Here is a 23,182-nt window from a genome sequence, read left to right as displayed (position 1 = left end):
CATCCGTGGGATCTTTCCTAGGTTCTCTCTGAGCTTGTCAAAGTCAGCTCTTTTGAAGTTTAGGACATCGATTGGATTGTTCTCTATTGCTAGTGTTTGCATTATATTAAATTCCAGTATGACATTGTCACTTTCGCCCAAGGTTCTTGCAATTTCGGTTCCCTCTATCGCTTCTTCTCTATTTGTAAGGATTAAGCCCAGTATAGCTTTGCATCCAGTTCTCTCCTCCATCTTTTGGGAGATAAAGTTGTCGGCTAGGTTGGTTAGGAATCTATTTGATCTCCCGCTCACTGCGGAGTTTGTCTCCCAGTTGATATCTGAATAGTTGAAATCTCCCATTACTACTGTGGTATGCTTCCCACATACATTTGTTAGCTGATTGGCAAAGAGTTCATCTATTTCTTCTGGTTGATTGGATGGCCTGTAATATACACCTATGGTAATGTCACTTTTTTCTCTTTTGTATTGACCTAAATACATTCTGGAGAGATTTTGTCTTGGGTCATGTGCATCTCTGCAGATATGTAGTGTTCTCTTACATATAGTGCAATTCCCCCTCCTCTTTTTGTAGACCTGTTTCTTTTGAACAATTTGTATCCATCCATCTGTCCATTCCATTCATGGTTTTTGTCCCATCAGGTTTCTGTTATGCCATCAATGTCATACCTTCCCTCGTGTACTACTGCTTCTAGTTTGCCCTATTTGTTCCCCAAGCTTTGAGCCTTTGTGTATAAGCATTTAAGGCTTTTATGCCTGTCCGTGGGTATATTTCCTGTATCTCCTGATTGTTGTTTGAGTTTTTCTTTTTTCTCAATACTACCTACCTCGTTTGGTTTGTTTTCTTGGGATTTGTGATTGGTTTTGGATTCTACAGATTCTAGAGATTGGTCACCCACCTCCCTCAATTTTAGTTTAAAGCCCTCCTGATGAGTTGGGCCAGTCTTTTTCCAAGTACATTTTTGCTTGTTTCCGTGAGGTGTAGCCCATCCCTTGCCGTCCCTCATGTTGAAACTGCAGTCCGTGATCCAGGAAACCAAAGTTTTCTTGGTGACACCAACCTTTAGCCAGTGGTTTATTTCTAAAATTCTTTTTCCCTCAATGGTTGTTGGCCTTTTGTTGGGAGCACTGATGAGAACACTACTTGTGCTCCTAGCTTACCTTTGTTGCCTCGTTGTTTGTAGTCTTTCACTATGGCACTCAGATTGTTTGTAGTGTTGTTCATTCCAATGTGGACAAGGAGGAGAGGGTAGTAATCTGTGGGCCTAATTATTTTGGTTAGGTTCTCAGCCACATCTTTGTTTTTTGCTCCAGGGAAACAGCATACCTCCCTGGATTGTACGTTTGGATGGATGATTGTGTTCATTTGAGGATAGAATCTCCTATTACCAACGCTCTCCTTTCTTTTTTTGGGGGTGTGTGCAATCTGAGGTGCTTTTCTGTTTGTCTCAGGTGTGTTTGTTGAGGTGACTTTTTAAGGATTATTTGAAGTTGTTTCTTTGCTAGGTGTCTGCATGTCTTCTTTGAGGGGGAGGTTGTGGGTCTGCATGTTTCCTTCTAAGGGGAGAAATCGATTGCTCAGTTTTAATGGGGCTGCTTCTGGTGGGTAGGATTGGGCAGAAGGGGTTTGTTTGTTGCATGTTGTTTCTTTCTTTGAGTGTTGTAAGACTCTTTTTCACAACTAGGCCTGCTCTACTTTAGAATGATCCAACATTTATTGTTTTCAGCAAATATTTGCTGCTACCACTTTCTTTTTAGTGTCAATTATGGTTATAAAATAAAGGGAAAAATGCTTTCCCCTTTAGTCACCTGGAGGCCCCTCCCCCACCATCCCAATATATGGACATTTAAAAGATATATTTAATGCTCTTAGGAATACACAACAATGAAGAAAATATAGAGGATTGTTAAATTTAGAGGTGAGGATTAAGCATCAGGAGAGGCAAGATGAACAAAGGAATAATTTGGGTAGGCTCAGCCACAGTAGAGATTAAGCTTAAAAATTTATCTTGAAAGAAATTGGTCATTTGCCTCAAGCACATGTAAAATAATTTCAACTTTCTAACACTATTAATAATAATAATAATAATAATAATAATAATAGTAAAGTTGGAAGGGACCTTGGAGGTCATCTAGTCCAACCCCCTGCTCGGGCAGGAAACCCTACACCATTTCGGACAAATGGCTGTCCAGTCTCTTCTTAAAAACTTCCAGTGTTGGAGCATTTACTGCTTCTGGAGGCAAGCTGTTCCACTGATTAATTGTTCTCACTGTCAGGAAGTTTCTCCTTAGTTCTAGGTTGCTTCTCTCCTTGATGAGTTTCCACCCGTTGCTTCTTGTCCTGCCTTCAGGTGCTTTGGAAAATAGCTTAATTCCCTCTTCTTTATGGCAGCCCCTGAGATATTGGAATACTGCTATCATGTCCCCCCTTGTCCTTCTATTCGTTAAACTAGACATACCCAATTCTCGCAACCGTTCCTTATATGTTTTAGCCTCCAGTCCCCTAATCATCTTTGTTGCTCTTCTCTGTACTCTTTCTAGAGTCTCAACATCTTTTTTACATCGTGGTGACCAAACTGGATGCAGTATTCCAAGTGTGGCCTTACCAAGGCATTGAAGAGTGGTATTAATACCTCGCGTGATCTTGATTCTATCCCTCTGTTAATGCAGCCTAGTACTGTGTTGGCCTTTTTGCCAGCTGCCGCACACTGCTGGCTCATATTTAACTGATTGTCTACTAGAACTCCGAGGTCCCTCTCACAGTTACTACTATTGAGCATGGTGCCACCTATGCTGTACTTGTGCATTTGGTTTTTCTTGCCTAAATGTAGAACCTTGCTTTTTTCACTATTGAATTTCATTTTGTTAGTTAGTGCCCAGTGTTCAAGTCTGTCCAGATCCTTCTGTACCTGAAGCCTATCTTCTGGAGTGTTGGCTATTCCTGCCAGCTTGGTGTCATTTGCAAATTTGATGAGTTCCCCATCTATCCCTTCATCCAAATCGTTGATGAAGATGTTGAAGAGTACTGGGCCCAGAACAGAGCCCTGGGGCACCCCACTACATACTTCCCTCCATATAGATGCAGTTCCATTGAGGACCACTCGCTGAGTACGGCCGGTCAGCCAGCTACGGATCCATCTGGTGGTGGTTCTGTCTACCCCACATTTTTCTATCTTGTCAAGTAGTAGGTTGTGATCTACTTGATCAAATGCCTTACTGAAGTCCAAGTAAATTATGTCCACAGCATTCCTCTGATCCACTAATTTTGTCACTTGGTCAAAGAATGCAATAAGATTTGTCTGGCATGATCTATTTTTGACAAACCCATGTTGGCTTTTAGTAATGACTTTGTTTGCCTCTAGGTGTTCGTTGATTCGTTGTTTGATTATCTTTTCCAGGATCTTCCCAGGTATTGAGGTCAGGCTGATAGGTCTGTAATTTCCTGGATCCATTTTTTTTCCTTTTTTGAGGATGGGAACTACATCAGCTCTTTTCCAGTCCTCTGGTAGTTCCCCTGTGTTCCAGGATCTTTGAAAAATATAGTTCAGTGGCTCCGATATCACATCTGCCAGTTCCTTGAGAACTCTGGGGTGTAATCCATCTGGTCCTGGCGATTTGAACTCATCTAGGCTGGACAGGTGCTCCCTAACCATTTTCTTATTTATTATTCTGAACACATAATTCTCAGTTGGATTGTATCTTCTCTGAGTCTGATAGGTGGGCTTAATTTCTTTCTCTTTCTTTACTACCACCAAAGAATCAGACTGCCTAACAAACTCCTCCCTCTTTACTTAATATCAAGGGGAGAGCAGCCATGCTTACTCAGAGCAATTGTGTATGTATTCTGATCTAACATGGATTTTTAAATGCTTGTGTTGTTAGAAGTACACATTACATGTTTATGCTATTAACGAATCAGTACTAAATGGACCATAAAAGTGGCTCTATCCAGATTCAAACAGTGAAGCAATGATAACTATTGAAAGATGTAATTGTTGTTAACTTACCGATTTGGTTGACCTTCAGCATTCAGATGTAAAGACTGTTGTCTTCCAGTGTCCTGAATAAGTTCATTTTCTGAATCAGAACAGACTGTACCCAGTTTTCTCTTTCTTGAAAATAAACTCTGGTTGGTATTCTTGGTAACTTCTTCTTCAACATCACCACTATTTTTACCCTGGTAATGTTCATCTCTGGACATCAATCTCCCTAGAATAAAACACCCTATTTATGAAATATGTATACCAAGTATGGCAGTAAAAACAGAGAAGTATTTAAGGAGGGCAAAAAATATATGTCAGATATGCCTAAAGTGGACTTCCCCTTGCCCTACTAGTTGTATATATTTTATATGTTACAGAGTCTAAATCTAAATACAGGATAGGAATACAACATTTAATATTAATTTCAGATTACAACATTATTTTTTAATCACTCCATTGAACTGTAATTGCCAACGGTAAAAACTGACAGAAATAAAGTCTATGTGGGATAATGAGAAACAAGAAACCCATTAGCATACTGTGGCCACAAGAAAAATGAAACCTCCTCCCACAAAAACAAAACAGGCTGAACAAGGACAGTTTACAGTGAGGACATACTTGGATATTTTTCTTCCTCACATAGCAGTCTTAAGTGGTTGAGTGCTTAGCCACTTGCTTAAGTGAATTTTGGATGATCTGGAAGTGAAACCAGATCATCCAAAAATAAAGAAGTGGTTTCTGCTCTGGAGATACAGTTCTACATTCTAGATAAACTATGTGCAAATATGACTGCAAACTAAAATTTCAAAAAAAACTATGCACAACTTTAGAAGCACTTCTGAGTTTCCCGGATGCTATTATGTCAGATGTGGGAAAGGGAAAACTGTCAGGGACTAAAATAGCCCTACAGGATGATGCTAGAAGAGCCCTCCCTTTTAGCAGATGAGAATATACTGAAATATTTTATTACTTACAAAGATTGTTCCAAACCAACTGGAGCATTTCATAAATCTCAAAGCTCTAAAACGCAATTTGCTGATTAAACAGCTCCATTTTTTTCAGTGTGGTATTCACTATGTCATGCACATTTCTTTGGGGGTGGGGAGAAGGGGCTCACATATATTTAAAAATTCTAATATAATATACAATTAAAGCAATTATAATATCACAGATAGCTATGAAAGAGGACATAACAATGACCCTGAAATAAAGCTGTTTAAGAGGCTGGGTCAAGCCAGTTGATGGTTAAGGCACCAGGCTAGAAACCTGGAGACTGTGAGTTCTAGTCCTGCCTTTGGTATGAAAACCGGGTGAGTGACTTTGTTAGTTACTTTCTCTCTCAGCCCAACTCACCTCTCAGGGTTGTTGTTGTGGGGAAAAAAGGAGAAGGAAGGAATATTATGTATAGTCACAACCTTGAGTTACTTATAAAGTAATAAAGGTGGTATAAAAATAATAAAATAAACAAAATACAATATTAGTTCTGCAGACAGCTTCGCAGAGAGAATATTGCCTAGTCAGTTAGGACAAGATGCTAGAAAAGATTATTTTTAAGTAAAATAAAATCACAACTAGAATACTGATTTCTTTAAACACTTTTTTTTATAAGTAAAGCATCTATTTGAGATACCTAATTAACCACACAGCCTGAAAACAGAAGAAATGGTGAAATTGTTCCTACAGAAACAAATTAACATCAATCAATATTTATGCAATTATTAATTCAACATTGGAATATAACGTTTACTCAGTACTGAAATGTTCAGCAATGACTCAATCTTCTATTGTGTGTGTGTGTGTGTATAATATGTGCATGAGGGTAGACACATATAAAATAAAATCAGTTTCCATCTGTGCTTAAAATATTTTTGCTCTACCTGCATATGTACAAACAAATGTTCCCTTGTCAATGTCATCAAGGCAGCGAACTCCCCAGCCTTTCTTTCCAGTGCTGAACACTTGTAAGCGAACTTGAAGGCCGTGCTGTACCAATCTGTTCTGGCACCTGTTCTTGTCACAGCTGCAGAGCAAGCTGCATTCATAAATTCTGATACACAAAGATAAAGGAGGATTATGAGGAAAAGCATAAAAGGGTGTGTGAGCACAGACAAACACAAACGCAAACACACACACACACACATTAAATCCTTTGGGTCTTCCAATATGGATGCTGTTTGCTTGGACAGAGAAAGATGAAAAAAAAAAAAATAGGCAATGAGCATATGAACACAAGGCAAGACAATTCAGTTACTACACTGTTGCAAAACAGCAGGTTTTTAAAGAAAATAACAAATGTATGAACATTACAAGATTCGGCCCAGTTGACTGGGCAAATGGAAATCAACAAATAGTCTAGCAACGCATGAGAATTCTTAAAATATACAATGATGGATAATGTTTTAAAAATGTACACTTTATATATTAACAACTGGCATTCCTAGATGAACACGTTTATTTATTGTTTCTTTAGATTGAACAACTATTGGAATTCCTTAGCGGAGAAAGTATTTACTGATACTCCTATTGGACGATCACTTGACTATGCATTAGCAGTGTGCAGCAGCCGCCAAAAAAGCTAATACAATCCTGGGTTGTATAAACAGAGGCATAGAATCAAGATCATACAAAGTATTAGTACTGCTTTATAAAACCCTAGTAAGACCACACCTGGGATACTGCAGCCAATTTTGGTCACCTTATCACAAAAAGGAGGTTGAGAGTTTGGAAAAAATTCAGAGAAGAGCAACTAAGGCCTGGAGACTAAAACATACAAAGAACGGCTTCAGGACTTGGGTTTGGTTAGTCTAAAGAAAAGAAGAAATAGGGGAGAAATGATAGCAGTATTCCAGTATCTGAGGGGCTGCCACAAAGAAGATGTGGTCACATTATTCACCAAAGCACTAGCGTGCAGGACAAGAAACAATGGGTGGAAACTGATCAAAGAGAGAAGCAACCTGGAATTAAGGAGAAACTTCCTGACAGTGAGGACAATTAACCAGTGGAATAGTTTACCCCCAGAAATCGCGGGTGCTCCATCACTGGAGATTTTTAAAAAGAGGCTAGACAGTCATTTGACTGAGATGGTATAGGTTCTCCTGCTTGAGCAGGAGACTGGACTAGAAGACCTCCAAGGTCCCCTCCAGCTCTATTCTACTCTACTTAGGCTCAATATAGAGACACAATACAGTTCAGGTAGTTCTTGACTTATAACCACAATTGGGAATTTCTGTTGTAGGGTGTCCATCACTGGAGGTTCTCAAGAAAAGACTGGACAACCATTTGTTCAGGATGCAATGAAGACTCCTGCTTTTGGGAGGGGTTGTATTAGAAGACCTCCAGGGTCCCTTCAAGTCCTATGATTTTGTAAATCGATGCAGTCATAAGCAAGTCATCACATGACTAGATCTAATTTTACAACTATTTTTACCACAGATATTAAGGGAATCATTGCGGGCATTTGGTAAATCTGGCTTCCCCAATTTACTTTGCTTGTTGGAAGCTGGTTGGAAAAGTTGAAAATTGCGATCACATGACATTTACTACTTGTAAATGCAAGCTAGGTGCCAAGCATCTGATTACAATCACATGACTATGGGGATGGTGCAACAGGTGTAACTGAGAATAGGTCATAAGGCACTTTTCCCAAGACTAATCAAAACTTCAAACCATCATTAAATGAACACTCATAAGTCAAGGATATCAGGCACACTCAAAACAAACACTGACCAAAGCAACATCTTTACAACCTTTTATGTTAGAATGCTCCTCATGTACGTAATGAAAGACAGGTTTACATATAACACAAATAGGTAAATGGGTCAATTCAAGACAATTAAAATGCTCTAAAAACTGCCTATAACTTTCAGGTCTAAGCCTGGGTTGCAAACACATTAACCATTTGAGTGTACCACAATATCCAGCTTAAACCTAGATTCTTCAATATAATTTGCATTTCCTCCCCCCTTAGTTCCTTGGTGAAATGAGAAACAAATTTTCTAATAATTGTATTATAAACTGTTATTTAAAAGGGAGAGCCAGTCTGGTATAATGATTAAGCACCAAGCTAGAAACCAGGAGATCATGAATTCTAGTCCCGCCTTAGATATGAAGCTAGCTAGGTGATGTTGGCCAGTCCCACTCTCTCATCCCTAGCAGGAAGTAGGCAAACCATAAACCACTTCTGAAAAACCTTTCCAAGAAAACTGCAGTTGCCTGGAATCAACCCTGACTCAAAGACACCAAAATAATAGTAGTAGTACCGGTAGTTAATAGTAATAATATCTGAAACTGTATGGAAAAACAGTCTGAAATTTGCTACTCAATACTGCCTATATATACAGCCAACTGGAGCATCACTTGAACATCATCCGCACTAGCAAAATCAATATAAGTCAATTGTAAATTGCAGTTCCAATTTATTTGGAACAGCTTATATCTTTATGCCTTTAACATCATTAAACAGCAACAGATGCCTATCCTGGGTCCTTGGGAAGGCCTCATGGGTGGATAAAAATGCCAAACCCTAACCCTAAATATCTGGCTGACTGTGCGGCCACCCATAATAATATAAAAGAGCAATGCAACAGAATTTATATGAGTGAAACATCTGAGTAAATTAGATACAACATAACAGCACAAACTTAACAATAGTATTCCTTACCCGCTGGAAATAGGTTCCTCCAGCCTTTTATAAGTATAACCGTGAGATGGTCCATTTCTTGGAGACATAGAAGCTTTCAAGGCCTTTTTAGTGAGAAGCAGACACGAACATTTTGACCTAGAAAGCACACAGTAGATCTAGTGGAAATAAGGATATGAAATAAAGCAACGTAGCCCATTTATTCCCCGGATTCTGGTGTGATAACATTTTTAGAGAAAGCAAATATATTACTTAAGTGCTTTCCTGGGTGTATTTCATTTGGAATTTTGATGGACTTCTCCAATGATGGCCATATTTCCACATTTATGTAATTTCATAGAATCATCTTAATGCACTACCACTTCACATGCAAGTAAAGAGCAATAACACAGAAAAGTTTGCATATTCCAGGGAAGATATTTCCTTAAGTTTAAAAATTAAGGCTTTCAACAAATAATTCCTTTACAATGCAAGTTGACCTTTCCCTTTCAAGGTTCTGCAATATAAATATTCAAAAATAATCAAGTGTCTATGTTTGATCTCAAATCTTGTAGAAGCCACGGATACTTTTAACAAGCCATTCTTTAAAGAAACATACTTTTGGCATATCTCATTCGGACAGGCATCACCCCATTGTTTCATCACTACACACATACTTAAACAATTTATTCAAAAAGCTGTTTAAAAATGGACAATTATTCACCTGTCAATGCAACCATCGGTACAGCTGCAGGAATCAAGAAAACTGTTGGAGAAGTTGTTTAAGAAGTATCCATGGGGCCAAGAGGCCTTCCGATATTTAAAACAAGGCAGCCGATCATGGTTGATATCATTACAGAATGATACCGGTACTGTCTCTGCCCCTTGGCTGATATCTGTATCAATAACAAATGCCTGGGGACTCAGACTGCTTCTGAATAACTGCACATAGGTATTGAAAGAAAAGTGATCTAAAAATAAAAAGCTGCATTCTGTTTGAAATAAGTAATTCTGCACGTCTTTGAAATTTCTCAGGCTTCTTCCACAAGGAGCTTTGTATATCACATCGTGTGATTTTGAGCCAGAATCTGCTTTGGCATGCCACCTCTGGAAGTGACACAGCATTGGCAACTTCAAAGGGTTTTCCCCTTTGTAGGAATCCCATGGCCGTTTGGAAAGACATTTCTTAGAACAGACATGATCCTGGTAGAACATGGAAGATGTCTCTGCGGATTCTCCAGTTCTTAAATCCATTCCCTCATTAATTTCCAGTCTGCCGTTTATATTCGTACATGTAAAAATTAAAAAAAAAAAGTGTCAAGCAATCAGTGAGATGTTAGGATTTGTTCACACATAATATTGTTCAGTGAACCTGATAATTCAATTTCTCCATGTCTGATGCACGCTTTTTTTTTTAAACATCCTACCTTCATAGCAAATGTGAATGTGTGACAACTGCCTAGGCTGGTATATAATCTCAATGCAAAGGAATTCTGTTGGGAATCAACATAAAAAAGAGTGGCAGATAGCTATTGTATTAATTGAACCCCTTAGATATTCTATGCTGGATTCGGCTTAGGTAGGCTAAAATCCTGACAGAGGTGCTGGATATTTATTATTCAGGCAGCTTTCACCATTATTTGCATTAAGCAAGTAGCACAATGATCTTGATCCAATAATATTTATAAATTGAACTTCTACAATTTTGTTAATCTATGTAGTAATGCCCCCGCTTTTCATATTGTTAAGTTCCACTAAGTTCTCTCTAAAACACAAAACACTTAAAAAAAACCCACCTGAATTCTATCAATGAACTACATTTTCTAAGAAGGATACAAATATGTTTATAAGGATTCTCTTGTTACATTATCACTTATAGTAAGTTTTATGGACATAAAAATTGCAGTATTGTTATTGATAGTATTGGCAAATTAATGAGCAAAAGCTAACCTGGGCTGAACAACTACCTGCCTCTGTGGGAATAGCCTGTTTATCCACAAATCTGAAAACTATGCTTACATAGGGTGTTTGCTGATGGAACAGATTTTGCCTAAAAACAACTGAATAAAACTTATTAAAATAATGAGAGAGATTACTAGTGTGAAAATATAATCTTATTTTGAAAGTTAAGCCTGAGCTTAACTACTCCAATTCTGGACTGCAGGAAATGCTGTGTCCAGATGCTCAACAGGAGACCAGGAACTCTGCCCACCTCCCCGTTCTTCTTCCTTTTGGCCTCTCTTCCTGGGTTGGGGAAGGAAGATGTGTCTCACCTAGCCTCCTGGGCACCATCAGTGACACACATAGCCACAGAGATCTCTAAGGAGCTTTTTAAAAAGGCAACTGGACTGTTTTTTCCTTGCGGAAAAAGAAGACTTTTCACTTCTCATCTAAGAAACGATGCTTCTTGGATGAGAAGCAAAAAGTCTTCTTTTTCGGCAAGGAAAAAACAGTCCAGTTGCCTTTTAAAAAAGCAACTTTGAGACAATTGTGACCAGGATGACTGAGAATCTCCACAGACAATGCCCCAGAGAACTATGCTGACTGGGCAACACAGACTCAAGGCAAATTCCTCCTGCAGTGATTATAAAACATTCAGCAATGTTTAGTTTATGCAGTCTTAGTATCCAAAAGAAGTAGACCAGTTAAATCATTATGTATTTGCCATTCAAGGGCATTTCAATTTCTAGAAAAAAATAGAGCAGGGAGAAAAAGGTTTAGGAAATCAGTCAGCAGTCGGGAAGATGAATTGGAGAAGTGTAGGTGAGGAGGGCAAAACCCAAAAACAATCTAAAGAGAGAAGATAAAATAAGATACAAAGAACCTATGTCAGTGGTGGCTAACCTATGGCATGCATGCCAGAGGCGGCACTCAGAGCCCTCTCTGTGGGCACGCATGCCATGCCCCGGAGATGGCAAGGGACTGGCCCTCGCCATCTTGGCCCCGCCCACCCAGTCTGCCATGACCACCGTGGTCACGCCCACCCAGCGATAAATAAGTGGGTTTCGGGTTGCAGTTTGGGCACTGGGTCTCTAAAAGGTTTGCCATCACTGACCTATGTAAATAGACAAAAAGACAGAGAAATAATGGGAAAGGATGAAATTCATATTCAGAACAGTCATTTTGACTGAAGAACTCTAATCTATTTAGTGCACCTTATTTACCAAATGAAGTTTCAACTTCTGATTTAAAAGCAGCAAAAAGACAATTTATGGGTTAACAGAGTTTTACTTACAAAGAAAAGTCATCTCCAGCATCTTCTATAATTTTCTCTGGAGCAGAGAGAGGTAAATCTGGATTGCATATATGCTTATCTTCTTCAACAATAGGAAAAAGAACATAAAAACTTTAAGTATACATTTAAAATTACAATTAAGATTTATCACAATTAAGCATTTGAGAAACTATTAATTGCATCATTAAAATTAATGTTAATGAAAATATAGAATCATTAATCAGGCAAAAAGTATTTTAAATGTTAATTTATTATGATTTCTGCCCATCCATATTTTGTAGGTGTCAGACCCCCCCACACACATTGTGTTCAATGTGTTACTGACAGCATGAATGTTTAAAGTGCACTATGCATGAACTACCCTCATACTTCCATGCCACAAAATAGAGGAGGAATTCACTTTTTCTTCCTCATCGCAGAGTTCATGAAATATATAGCCCACTTCCAGTGCACATAAATTAATCTGTCACTATCATGATTACAAAAAGCTGGAGGGTGCGTGCAGAATGAAAACTTGGGGATCAAAGAGCAAACCTTGATGTCTCCAACTCCATAAAAACATTTGCACAAAATGGAGTCTGGTGTGGTTTTACCTATCGGAAGGGCAGATTTTGCGCTGAATTTCTTTCAGTACTTTTAGACATCAAGCTTAAGACAAAATAGATGCAAGACATTCCTCTTATATTTAATGCACCAGTAGGAGCACTCTTTGTCCTGTTTAAGTGATGAACAATGGATAAAGACGGCTTTTAATAAAACAACAATAAGTGTTAAAAAAGGTAAACCAGCAAGAATTTGACTCCATAATATTCTGCTAGCAGAGGTCTGTCAATTAGTAAATCCACAGACACGTATCATTGGAAAAGCAACTGCTTCACATGTAAAAGCCATCTCCACTAAAAAAAGGTCAGGCAGTATGCTAGGTAAATTCTTCTATCCAAAATCTGGAAGGGCTTGGTAACAATGAACTAGACAACATATCATTCTGACCCAATTCCGAGAAATTAAATTATATGCCTTGCTAAGGGAAATTGGTGAATACTAAATTGACCAGCTTCAGCTTTCCCAAAATGTTTACTAAAAAGCTTTTGATCTGTCACTATGAAATTTGAATTTGGGTCCCTCTTAAGATAGGACTGTACCAGGTTTACGTTCTGTGAAAAATTAAAACCACAAGTATTGAATCTGCTGGAATGGGAAATCCAATATGGAGAGTAGACAATAGGAATCAGGCTTGATTTTCTTAATTCCCTTATAGAAAACTCAGCCATAAGCCAATATGTAAGGCCTTTTCTTCTGGCTAGGTAAGAGGCTAATGCCTATAGAAAGGAATAAATATCATCATCTATCATAGTGGAGCAATAGGATTTTTCATACCATGCGCCAGAGGTAAGAGGTCATTCATACCCAACTGATTCACAAGTGCCAAAGCTTGATTGCATTCTGTTTAAAATAACAAAAACAGAAAACTGCACTGAAATATAGCATTTTAAAATGATGTAGATGTTAATAAACAGGAAAGTGGTCTTTTTGACTGATACCTGTTAGCTGAAGTTCTCCATACATTTTGAGACTTAAGTATAATTCCCAACCACTTAATATCAAACACAGGTACATGTTTTGGAACAAATAGGTTCCATAAGTGCAGAAACATTTTTTTCACCTATTTATGTATTATTTTCACAGAATCAGAACTGCAAGGAGCTACCAAGGTCAATAATTTGCTCATTGCAGAATCTAAATTAAAGCATTCCTTTTAAAGACTTTAGAACAAGGCCAAAAACATAATCAGGAGATTATGCCTTAGGCATGAAGCCAGCTGGGCAAGTTTGGGCCTATGAAGGTGGAATAGCAAGCCACTTCCAAAAAACTTTGCCAAGAAAACTGCAGTGACATGCTAGGAGTCAACCCAGACATTAAGGTACACAAATAAATAAATACAAATAAAGATTAACTAGAATCTGATTAGATATCCTGAATAAAGGGAGGCATGCTAAATTTTCATCTAACTGGTTCCACCCTTAAGCTGATATCTCTCCTCAAAGAGCTGAAAATCAGAGAAGCTATATAAAAGCTGTATTTTTTTTTAAAGAAAACCTTCTGCACAATGGGGAAAACTACTGTCTTCATCCTTTATTTAAATAAATTCACAATATACTTGCAAAGGAGATCATGGTGGGTTAATTCTAGTTAAGTTCAGAGTAAAAACCTATAGTGACATTCATGGGTTGCAAAAGCCCTGTGTAAATGATGCATCTTATGCAGTGTACTCTAATCTTTTTGCCAGAAGCTCACTGGACAGGGAGAAAGGAAGAGAAACAGGCAAGACAGAGAGCAGAAAGAATGGCTCCATGGCTTCAGTCCACTCCCGTCACTGGCATGCAACCTCTTACCAATTATCTCATAGGAAATCAATGTGATGAACAGCAGAAAAAATAGGTTTGCTTACTAAATTCAGCTGTAAACACTGCACGGCTGTATCATAGACAAAATATTGCAAGTTTAACTTGTCTGCATAGCACACGTTACTTAATACCTGCAAAACTGACTATGAGTTTTGTTTCATTAATTTCTCAATTCAGGTGTGATAATTTACAAAGATGTCTAACCTTCACTTGTTGCAGCTCCATCTTTGATCTTCTGCTGCAAAGACAACAATGCCTTGTGCATACACTCAAATATATTGTCTATTTTATTTTTTTCCATGTGCTTCCAGAGCCTTTTTGCGTCAACTGTGAACAAAAAAAACGTTTTCATTTACATTTTTGGTGATAGCTGACATCTTAATCCCACCTCACTCCCTAGTATGGATTAGCATAAACACCTATGAATGTGTATTACATAAATATAGCATAGACTTAAAGAGTGTACGATATACAATATGTATTCTGCAGACAAAAGAAATGATTTCTCCTTCACAGAATACTACTAATAGGATTAAGTGAATGGTCTTCAAAATGTAACATTGTAAGAGGAATTAATTTGCTTAAAGGCAAAACTGAATTGAAAAACAGGAAAAGCAAAACTAAAACTGAATTGGATAACAGGAAAGACAAAACTAAAACTGAATACCAGGAAAGAATCTATTGTTCTAAGAAGCCATAAAATATCCCAGAATTCAAAAACAAATACAGCATGCTCAAAATCCTATTGAATATTATTAGACACACTTTGCATATATTATCTCTTAATTGAAATGCACATGGGATGTATGATTTAATACAGTGGTTCTCAACCTTTTTAATGCTGCGACCCCCCCAACCGGTCGTAAGTCGAGGACTACTCAACCGGTCGTAAGTCGAGGACTACTCAACTGGTGCAGCACCGTTTACAGAATGGACTTTTGGCGGGCTCAGCAGGGCAGAGACAGCCTGGACAATTCCTATTGGCTTTTGAAAGCCAATAGAATTAGACTCTATTGGTTCAAAAGCCAATAGAATAAAAGGGAGTAGTACAGCTAAGGAAAAGGGGAAAAAAATGGCGGACTGCATTGTTTGTCGACCCCTGTGAAATGGTCGTTGGACCCCAAATGGGGTCCCAACCCACAGGTTGAGAACCACTGATTTAGTATGTAACAGGAAATATGTAGAAGGTGGTTGGAAAGAGTGTAACCTCATAGTACCTCAGCCAATGGGGAACGAGGAGCGAAGTGGTGGCTGGTGCAGGAAATGTATAAAGATGTTGGTTTGAAATGATAAACTTTGGAGAGAACCAAGCTTTGTTAAGCTTCTCTCTCCATTTGTTGCAATAAACAAAACAAGGCCTTCACTGCCTCTTGGCTGGTTACTGTCAGGCGAGCACCTAACATTACAGTTTAGAGCTACCCAACAGTGAAGAACGGTGGAAAATTCAAAACAATACAAGATACTTTTTCAAAGCATATGTAAAATTATGGAATTTACCTGGCGAAGGGGAGAGAAATGATTGTAGCGTGATTTTAACAGGAGATATTCAACGTGCATTAAATATAGCATAAAAATCATGCTTTAAAAATAGAAGGCTATAAACCATTTCCACGTCTTGTTGCTAATCAATGGTCAAAATCTATTGAGTTAACATGTATATATCATATTAAAGAAAACATAAATATATAAATTTATAAATATATAAATTCAGCTGCAAAGTCAGCGTCTCAAGCGTGATGCTTTCACGTAACAGCAACCCTCCCTCGGTCCCGGTTCCCGCCTCTCGCTACCTTTCATCGCTTCGGCTTTTTCTTGAAAACGGCCCAGGCCTCGCCCGCAAACGCCGCCCCGGCCGACTGGGCTGAGCTGAGCAAAACAGCAAAGCGCGCAGCTCCACGTCACCAGTGGCCAAAGGACAAAAAGGCCGGGGGGGGGGGAGAGCGTTCCCCTGCACCCGCGGGTGAGCGTGTGCGCAGGACCGGCGGCTCCCAGGCAAGATTTAAGCAACAAAGGCAACAAAAGCCTGGCGAGAAGGTTTCGCGGCTCCTCTGACACTACCCCCTTTGTCGGAAATGACGAGGGCGTATCGGAAATCGTCGGGAAGTAGTTTAAGAGCTCCGCGATAGGTCATGCTAGCATCCGCCTTTTTGCACGTGGAAGACGCGATTCAAAATAAATATTGGCTTTTACGAATACTCCAGCAATTACAATGCGAGGCCATATCTGAGCGTGCCGTCTTTGTACAGCGGGACACCTGCGGAAGAGGCCGCTGCTGGAAGGAATCGATTTGTAGCAACCCCGTAAAGCGAAGCCGTTTGAGCGGGGACCTGCCCTGCGTCTTCCGACAAAATGTTTTAAAATCTTTAATGCTTTAAAAAGGTTTCAGCATTTTAAATACGAGGGTTCCTCCTCCCCGCTTTGTTTAGCATTACAATATAACTCCCCTGTTGAATGTTGAAGTAGCACGACTTCAACATTGGGAAACCAAAGTAGCGGTTTAACACTAGAACTGCAAAAGTTCTATTATAGACAGTATGGACAGTAAATGGAAGCAAAGAGATATAAAACACCCTAACTCTCTGTTGCCATCTAAAGTTTTGCCAACCAGACCTGACCTGGCCAAAAACACAACACAACTTACCTATATGAATTACACAAAGGTACAGTGGATACAAATATAACCAGATAATTGTAGTATAGCAAAATACAATGGCTGCTGATTACATATGTGATTAAAAGTTCAGCACAAACACATAAAAGCCAATCAGGTGCCTTTACAATGCATACACAAAGAACATGAGGTCAGTAGCTTTTAGCAACTAATTCTGCTTTATGCTGAAAGAAAAAGGAAGAAAGCATAGCACTCACTATGCCATGGGGGTGTTCAATGTGGTCAGATGACAAAGAGAAACAAGAACAGCTGTGTTCCCACTGTTCTTTGCTTCCCTCTTTTCCTCAAAAGGAAACTGGCCTCACATAATGCATATGATTACTGTGAACCAGGACTGAAGTTCACAACAGGGTAAATGGGTTGCACTGGATCAAGCAAAACTCATAACTCTGCACAGTTGCTGACGGTTTATGAAGTCTGCAACAAGAATTGAAGGTAATGGCAACCTCTTCCTTCTGCACCCCAGCTATGGATACTGGGTAAATGCGTTGCCTTGCAGCAGGGGTGTCAAACTTGCAATGTCACATGATGTGTCGAATGTATCACAACTTTTTTTCGATTGCCAGCAGTTTGACACCCCTGCCTTGGAGTATCTTTTATTTCTATCATTTTTCCAAGAGTCTATCAAGGAAGTCAAAAAAAAATACACAATTACGTACAGCATTACATTTATAGTTTCTGAATTACAGTCCTTCAACTGCCCTCCCTCATTTTTTTCCTCCTGGATTTTCAAAATTAAATTTTATTTACCCCAGTGTCATCAGAAAAACTCCTCTCAGCCACCTTATAGGATACAGCTGAATAAATTCAGCTCCATGCCTATTGCTATTCAACTATTGCTATTCTGTTTAATGGGAAAGAGGATAGTGACATTATCAAATCTAGTCCTTACTTTCTGATGAAATGACAGGCTACACAATGTGTGAAGATAGAGAAATTCCTCCCCCCATCCCCCCCCAGTAGAGGTCATGTAAAAACTGCTTGCAGGGGGGCATAACATAATGTAACAATTCACACTGAGAGGTTAACAGAAGGTGGTTGTTATCTAACATTTTGATAGAGACAGGATTAGAATAAATAGGCAGGGGTTTTGAATTTCTTAAACGAATTAACCCTTAGCTATTATATTTGGGCACAGCCAGATCCAACAACATAGAATTATAACTGGGTTAATAACCATCTAAGCTGGTTATTCCGGACAGGGCTGTTCCCTTGCCACCAAAGTGATACCTTTTTATCTACTCATATTTGCATGTTGGCAGGAGCTGGGGCGAGGACGGGAGCTCACCCCATCGCATGGCACTCAGGTCTCAAACCTAGACTGCCGGCTTTCCAACCAAGCCCAGAGTCTTAACCACTGTGCCACCGTACCATCCTCATTCACTTTTAAAAAGGTAATAAAATCAGTCACATGGTGAGCTGCTTAATGACCATCATAATTTATGACCAAAATTGCAGGCTCAATTATGGTCATATGTCAAGGACTACCTATACCAGTGGTGGCGAACCTATGGCACGTGTGCCAGAGGTGGCACTCAGAGCCCCCTGTGTTGGCACGCATACCACCGCCAGCAGCAGGTCCAGCAGGCCGCCACCACCACCCAGAGGAGCCCCACCCAGCACAAAGGAGGCAAAGCGACCAACTAGCAAGCTTGAGTAGAGGTGGTAGAGCAGAGGTCACCAACCATTGTTGAACTGGAAGAAAAGGGAGGGGGAAGCATTTTACACTGCAAATGGGATGGGGCTTGTGCCTGCGTGATACTCACTAGCCCTGCTCCATTCTTGCATGATGCAGCACCTTGTATCTGCATCCTGCAGTGTGGCGGCAGCCGTTTTTGCACCCCCAGTTTTTGCGTGCCAGAGGCGGCACTCAGAGGCGCTTCCCTGCCCCCTCTGGGGGCACCACAATGCTAATGCAGCCCTGGTACTTCGCGATAAGTAAATGGATTTTGGGTTGCGGTTTGGGCACTCGGTCTCTAAAGGGTTCGCCATCACTGACCTATACTGTATCTCATTTTTCACCTATTCAGTTTTCCTTATTGACTGAGGTATCATACTGTTGCTCTTTCATGGTGCATAACAATCCTATGGATGTTTACTCAAAAGTAAAACCATTTATATTCAGTACATGACTTACTCCACAGAAACAAGTTACACTAAAGAAATCTCCACAGAAAATAAGAAGAGCTCTCTGATGGTCTGTAAAAAACTAGTCTTGAGTTCCATTAGAATTAGAGAAAGTGTTATGAAAGATAAATGGATTTTGTAAGGGAATGTAATGATCAAAGAAATAAGAGAAAACGAGGCAATTTATATTGCTGCTTTATGTAAGTGTGTGGGTCGGAGAGCGAGCTGCTTATTTTAGTTCATATTTCTCCATTAAAACGATTTTGAAATATTCTGTCACATCTTTAAACTTAATACAGAAGTACACTCTAAAATAGAGTATATCATAATGAGGCTTGCTCGGTTTTGACAGCTGTGCTAAGGAACTCAGTCCCTGTCCTTTGTCACCCACAATTCTACTGCGGTTTAGTCAGTAAGTAAATCACGATTAAGCAAACCATGGCCGAGTCATCATCGTCAGCGCTAATTGCTTAGCCGCGTTCCAGAGAGAAGGAGGCGAGTGCGGTTCGCGCCGTTCAGAGCGCCTGCGAGCGTCCGGCTCTCCCCATAGGGCTTTCGCCGCCGATCGTCCTGCGGCCCTCCCTTTCCCTTCTTCACCTCCGCCCTCGGAGAACGAAAGCGCAACTCCGCCTCTCTTCTCCGAGGAACTCCAGGAGCGCCGGGGGGACGGGGCTGCGCCATCACGCCCGGCGGGTCAACATGAAGCCCGACGGAAAGGTGGTGCTGCTGGGCGACATGAACGTGGGCAAGACGTCGCTGCTTCACCGCTACATGGAGCGGCGCTTCCAGGACACCGTTAGCACCGTCGGGGGCGCCTTCTACCTCAAGCAGTGGGGCCCCCACAACATCTCGATTTGGGACACGGCAGGTGAACGGCGACGGGGGCCACGTCGGCGATTTTTTTTTTTTTTCCCCGGCGGGGCGGCGTCAAGGGCTTCCTCCGAGGTCGAGCGGACCGTGCGCGGGACAAGAGGCGAGACATCGCGCTCGGCTAACTTTGCCAACTTCGGAAAAGCAGCCCGACACGCCCACCGCTGCTTGCTAGCCGCGCATACTCGCTCCGCCGTGGGAAGTCAGCGTTTGCGGTCGGAGGAGCCCTTCCGCGGCGCTCGCGGGAGCTGAGCGATCCTTTCGACCGGATTGTGTCTCTTTCCGGCACCGCGCCCGCTCAGTTCCGTGGAAGGGTTTTCACTCCAGCGCCTGGCTCCTATTTTAGCTTAGGCCCAACATTTCAGCTTTTGGAAACATCCAAGAGTTATTTTGGATTCTGGCATAATTTAAGCATCTTTTCCAAAAGAAATTTTAACGCTATTGCGTCAGTAGCAGTAATGTACGCAGGATTTTTAAGTTTTTATTTTGGAATAGCAGCAGCAACCTCTTTTGGGGATTATAAATTAGGGTGGTGTGGTGGACAAAGTTTCCTTATCTTCCTGGCCAGTATAACGGGGAGACGGTTGACGGTTCCCTTACTGAAATCTGTCCAGTTCAAAGCTGTGTGTGTATGTATCTGTGTGTACACACACACACACACACACACCCCTTTGAACTGGATAGATTTCAGTAATGGAAATCTCTCCCTTATACTGGCCAGTTGTTGGAAAAGTACAACAGAACTGTTGGGAAAATTCAGAAATTCATATTAAGACTATTTTTTATTGTCAAGCTAGCATTCTTTACTTAACAGAATAACAGAATTGGAAGTGACCTTGGAGGTTTTCTAGTCCAGGGGTGCCCAGCCCTCGGTCCATGGACTGGCACTGGGCCACAGCATGCCAGAAATGGGGCTGAACAAACAAGCGAAGCTTCATCTGCGGGATGCAGGCGGCATGCAAAACCACGCCCCCTCCCGTCCATGGAAAAACCTCTCCATGAACCAGTCCCTGGTGCCCAAAAGGGTGAGGTTCACTGTTCTAGTCCAACCCCTTGCACAAGCAGGAGACTCTATACTGTTCTGGACAAATAACTGTCCAATCTATTCTTAAAAACCTCCAGTGATGAAGCACCTACAACTTCTGAAGGCAAAGCTGTTCCACTGGATAATTGTCCTCACCGTTAGGAAGTTTTGCCTTAATTCCAGGCTGCTTCTCTCCTTGATTAGTCTCCATCCATTGCTTCTTGTCCTGCCTTCTGGTGCTTTGGGAAATAAGTTGACCCCCCCTCCCCTTTCTTTGTGGCAGCCCCTCAAATACTGGAATGCTGTTATCATGTCACCCCCCTCATCCTTCTTTTCTCTAGATTTTTTTATATTTATTTATTTATTTTCAGTGTTTATATGCTGCCCAATCTCAAAGGACTCAGGGCGGCGTACAAAGTTAAAACAATGATAAAACAATAAAATAAAGCAGTCATACCGCGAGTCCGATCATATCCTGGCTCCCCGGGGACATCAGCCCCAGGCCTGCAGGAACAGGAGGGTTTTAACGGCCTTCTTAAAGGCCGGCAGGGTGGGAGTAGTTCGAACCTCGGGGGGAAGTTGATTCCACCAGGTCGGAGCCACCACAGAAAAGGCCCTTCCCCAAGGGCCCGCCAGCCGACATTGTCTGGCCAACGGGACCTGAAGGAGGCCCAATCTATGGGACCTCACCGGTTTCTGGGAGCTGTGCGGCAGAATGCGGTCCTGTAAGTAACCTGGCCCTATGCCATGGCCATACCCAGGTCCTGCAATTGTTCTTCACATGCTTTAGCCTCCAGCCCCCGAATTATCTTTCAGTATTGTGTTCTTTCTTCCAGGTCGCGAGCAGTTCCACGGCCTTGGATCCATGTACTGCCGAGGAGCAGCAGCTGTTATTCTCACATATGATGTAACTAACCAACAGAGCATGGTGGAACTTGAGGATAGGTTCTTGGCACTAACAGATTCTGCCAGCCCAGATTGCCTCTTTGTTATTGCCGGGAACAAAGTTGACCTGACAGATGCGTGTGCCTCTTTGACAGAATCAGAAGACAAGCATCAGTTTGAGAAGCCCTCCAATATTTCCATTTCTACAAAGGTGAAAAAACAAATCCATACGAATGATGCTGTAGCATTTTATAGGAAAATCCTCAAGTATAAAATGTTGGATGAGGTAAATGCACCAGCAGCAGAAAAAATGTGTTTTGAAACTAGTGCGAAAACTGGTTACAATGTAGACCATCTTTTTGAAACTGTATTTGAAATGGTGGTACCGGTAATTTTGCAACAAAAAGCTGAAGGCTTGCCACAAACTGTAGACTTAAATAACTGCAAGACTGCTAAAAACACACACACTGCATGCTGCAGATAACTGCATGCTGCAGATAACAATGCATTTTTACACTAATTGAAGGACAATGCAGAAAAGTGTTGCAACAATGCAAAAGTGTTACTGCAAAAAAAATGTTGAATAAAGACAACAGTGCAAAAATAACAAGGCCAGCCAGATAAACTGCATTTTCTATAAGAATGGGTTTTTGTAACAATTAAATGATGTAATGAGAAAAAACTTCAGCGAAGGGGAGCTTGGAGTCAATTATTGAAAGCTTTTAAAGCCCAGTAACTGTGATTTTTTTTTGCTCCCTCCACATTAAATTTATGATACTGTATGCTGTTTTACACATGAATCTTTAGTATCTGTTTTGGCAATAAACTTTTGATATGTGGCATTCACTTATGTAGTAAGGAGGAGTTTATACATGAAGAAATAGATTTCAGGAAGGAGGTAGAGATTGATCAGCTATTTTACACCATATTTTTTCAGCAAAATAAAGAATTGTAGCAAACCAGTTCTTCCCTTTTCTTCCTCATTAATTGCATGGTTGTGGCCACCAGAGCCAGAGCAAAGAGGAAAGTCAGATCAATAGAATGGTATTAGATAGAGTCAACATCAATATAGCCCAGACATTGGTTGTTAGGCAAAAAATGTATTCCCATTTCTCCTATAACAAAATGTACCTGAAGGAACTTACAAAGTAGTCTGCAATTTTAGGCCGATTTTAACTCAGTGGTGAATTGGTGGTATTGGGACTAATAATGTTTATAAATGTACTACAGTATTAGCTTCAAACTTTGAAATTCCAGGAATTTGATGAATTATGTTCTAAATCAGTAAGAGTAAATATTTTTGGTTATTACAGTAGTAGATCAGATTCTGGTGAAATTATTTAAGCATTTTTTTTTGTTAAATTATG

The 23,182-nt window shown here is 40.5% G+C and overlaps 2 protein-coding genes across 7 annotated transcripts in view; one reads left to right on the top strand and one right to left on the bottom strand.

Moving 5' to 3' along the window:
* Positions 1–19,613, bottom strand: part of SETDB2 (SET domain bifurcated histone lysine methyltransferase 2) — a 28,319-nt gene extending 8,706 nt beyond the window's left edge. The window contains exons 1-8 of one of the 6 annotated variants that reach the window (XR_005554650.1): positions 16,029–17,861; positions 14,443–14,565; positions 13,211–13,276; positions 11,834–11,915; positions 9,323–9,871; positions 8,641–8,757; positions 5,858–6,027; positions 4,005–4,206 (exon numbers count right to left, since the gene is read on the bottom strand). Coding sequence is in view for 5 of the 6 variants with exons in the window: in XM_039326384.1 (XP_039182318.1) it covers positions 4,005–4,206; positions 5,858–6,027; positions 8,641–8,757; positions 9,323–9,871; positions 11,834–11,915; positions 13,211–13,276; positions 14,443–14,565; positions 16,029–16,035 (1,316 nt within the window). In the remaining variant the exon portion in view is untranslated. The other 5 variants (XM_039326387.1, XM_039326386.1, XM_039326384.1 and 2 more) reach the window with 5 other exon arrangements.
* A 94-nt stretch (positions 19,614–19,707) lies between these two features.
* On the top strand, positions 19,708–22,661 carry RAB20 (RAB20, member RAS oncogene family). The gene is made up of 2 exons (XM_039326396.1): positions 19,708–19,904; positions 21,767–22,661. Exons 1-2 carry the CDS (start codon positions 19,736–19,738, stop codon positions 22,297–22,299), a joined length of 702 nt encoding a protein of 233 aa, XP_039182330.1. The 5' UTR covers positions 19,708–19,735; the 3' UTR covers positions 22,300–22,661.
* Positions 22,662–23,182: the final 521 nt, after the last annotated feature.

Source organism: Crotalus tigris, unplaced genomic scaffold (assembly GCF_016545835.1).
Source record: "Crotalus tigris isolate CLP2741 ecotype Arizona unplaced genomic scaffold, ASM1654583v1 scf7180000024340.7048381, whole genome shotgun sequence".
Taxonomy (NCBI): domain Eukaryota; kingdom Metazoa; phylum Chordata; class Lepidosauria; order Squamata; family Viperidae; genus Crotalus; species Crotalus tigris.
The sequence above is the reverse complement of the archived record's forward strand: the minus strand, read 5'-3'. Positions and strand labels throughout refer to the sequence as shown.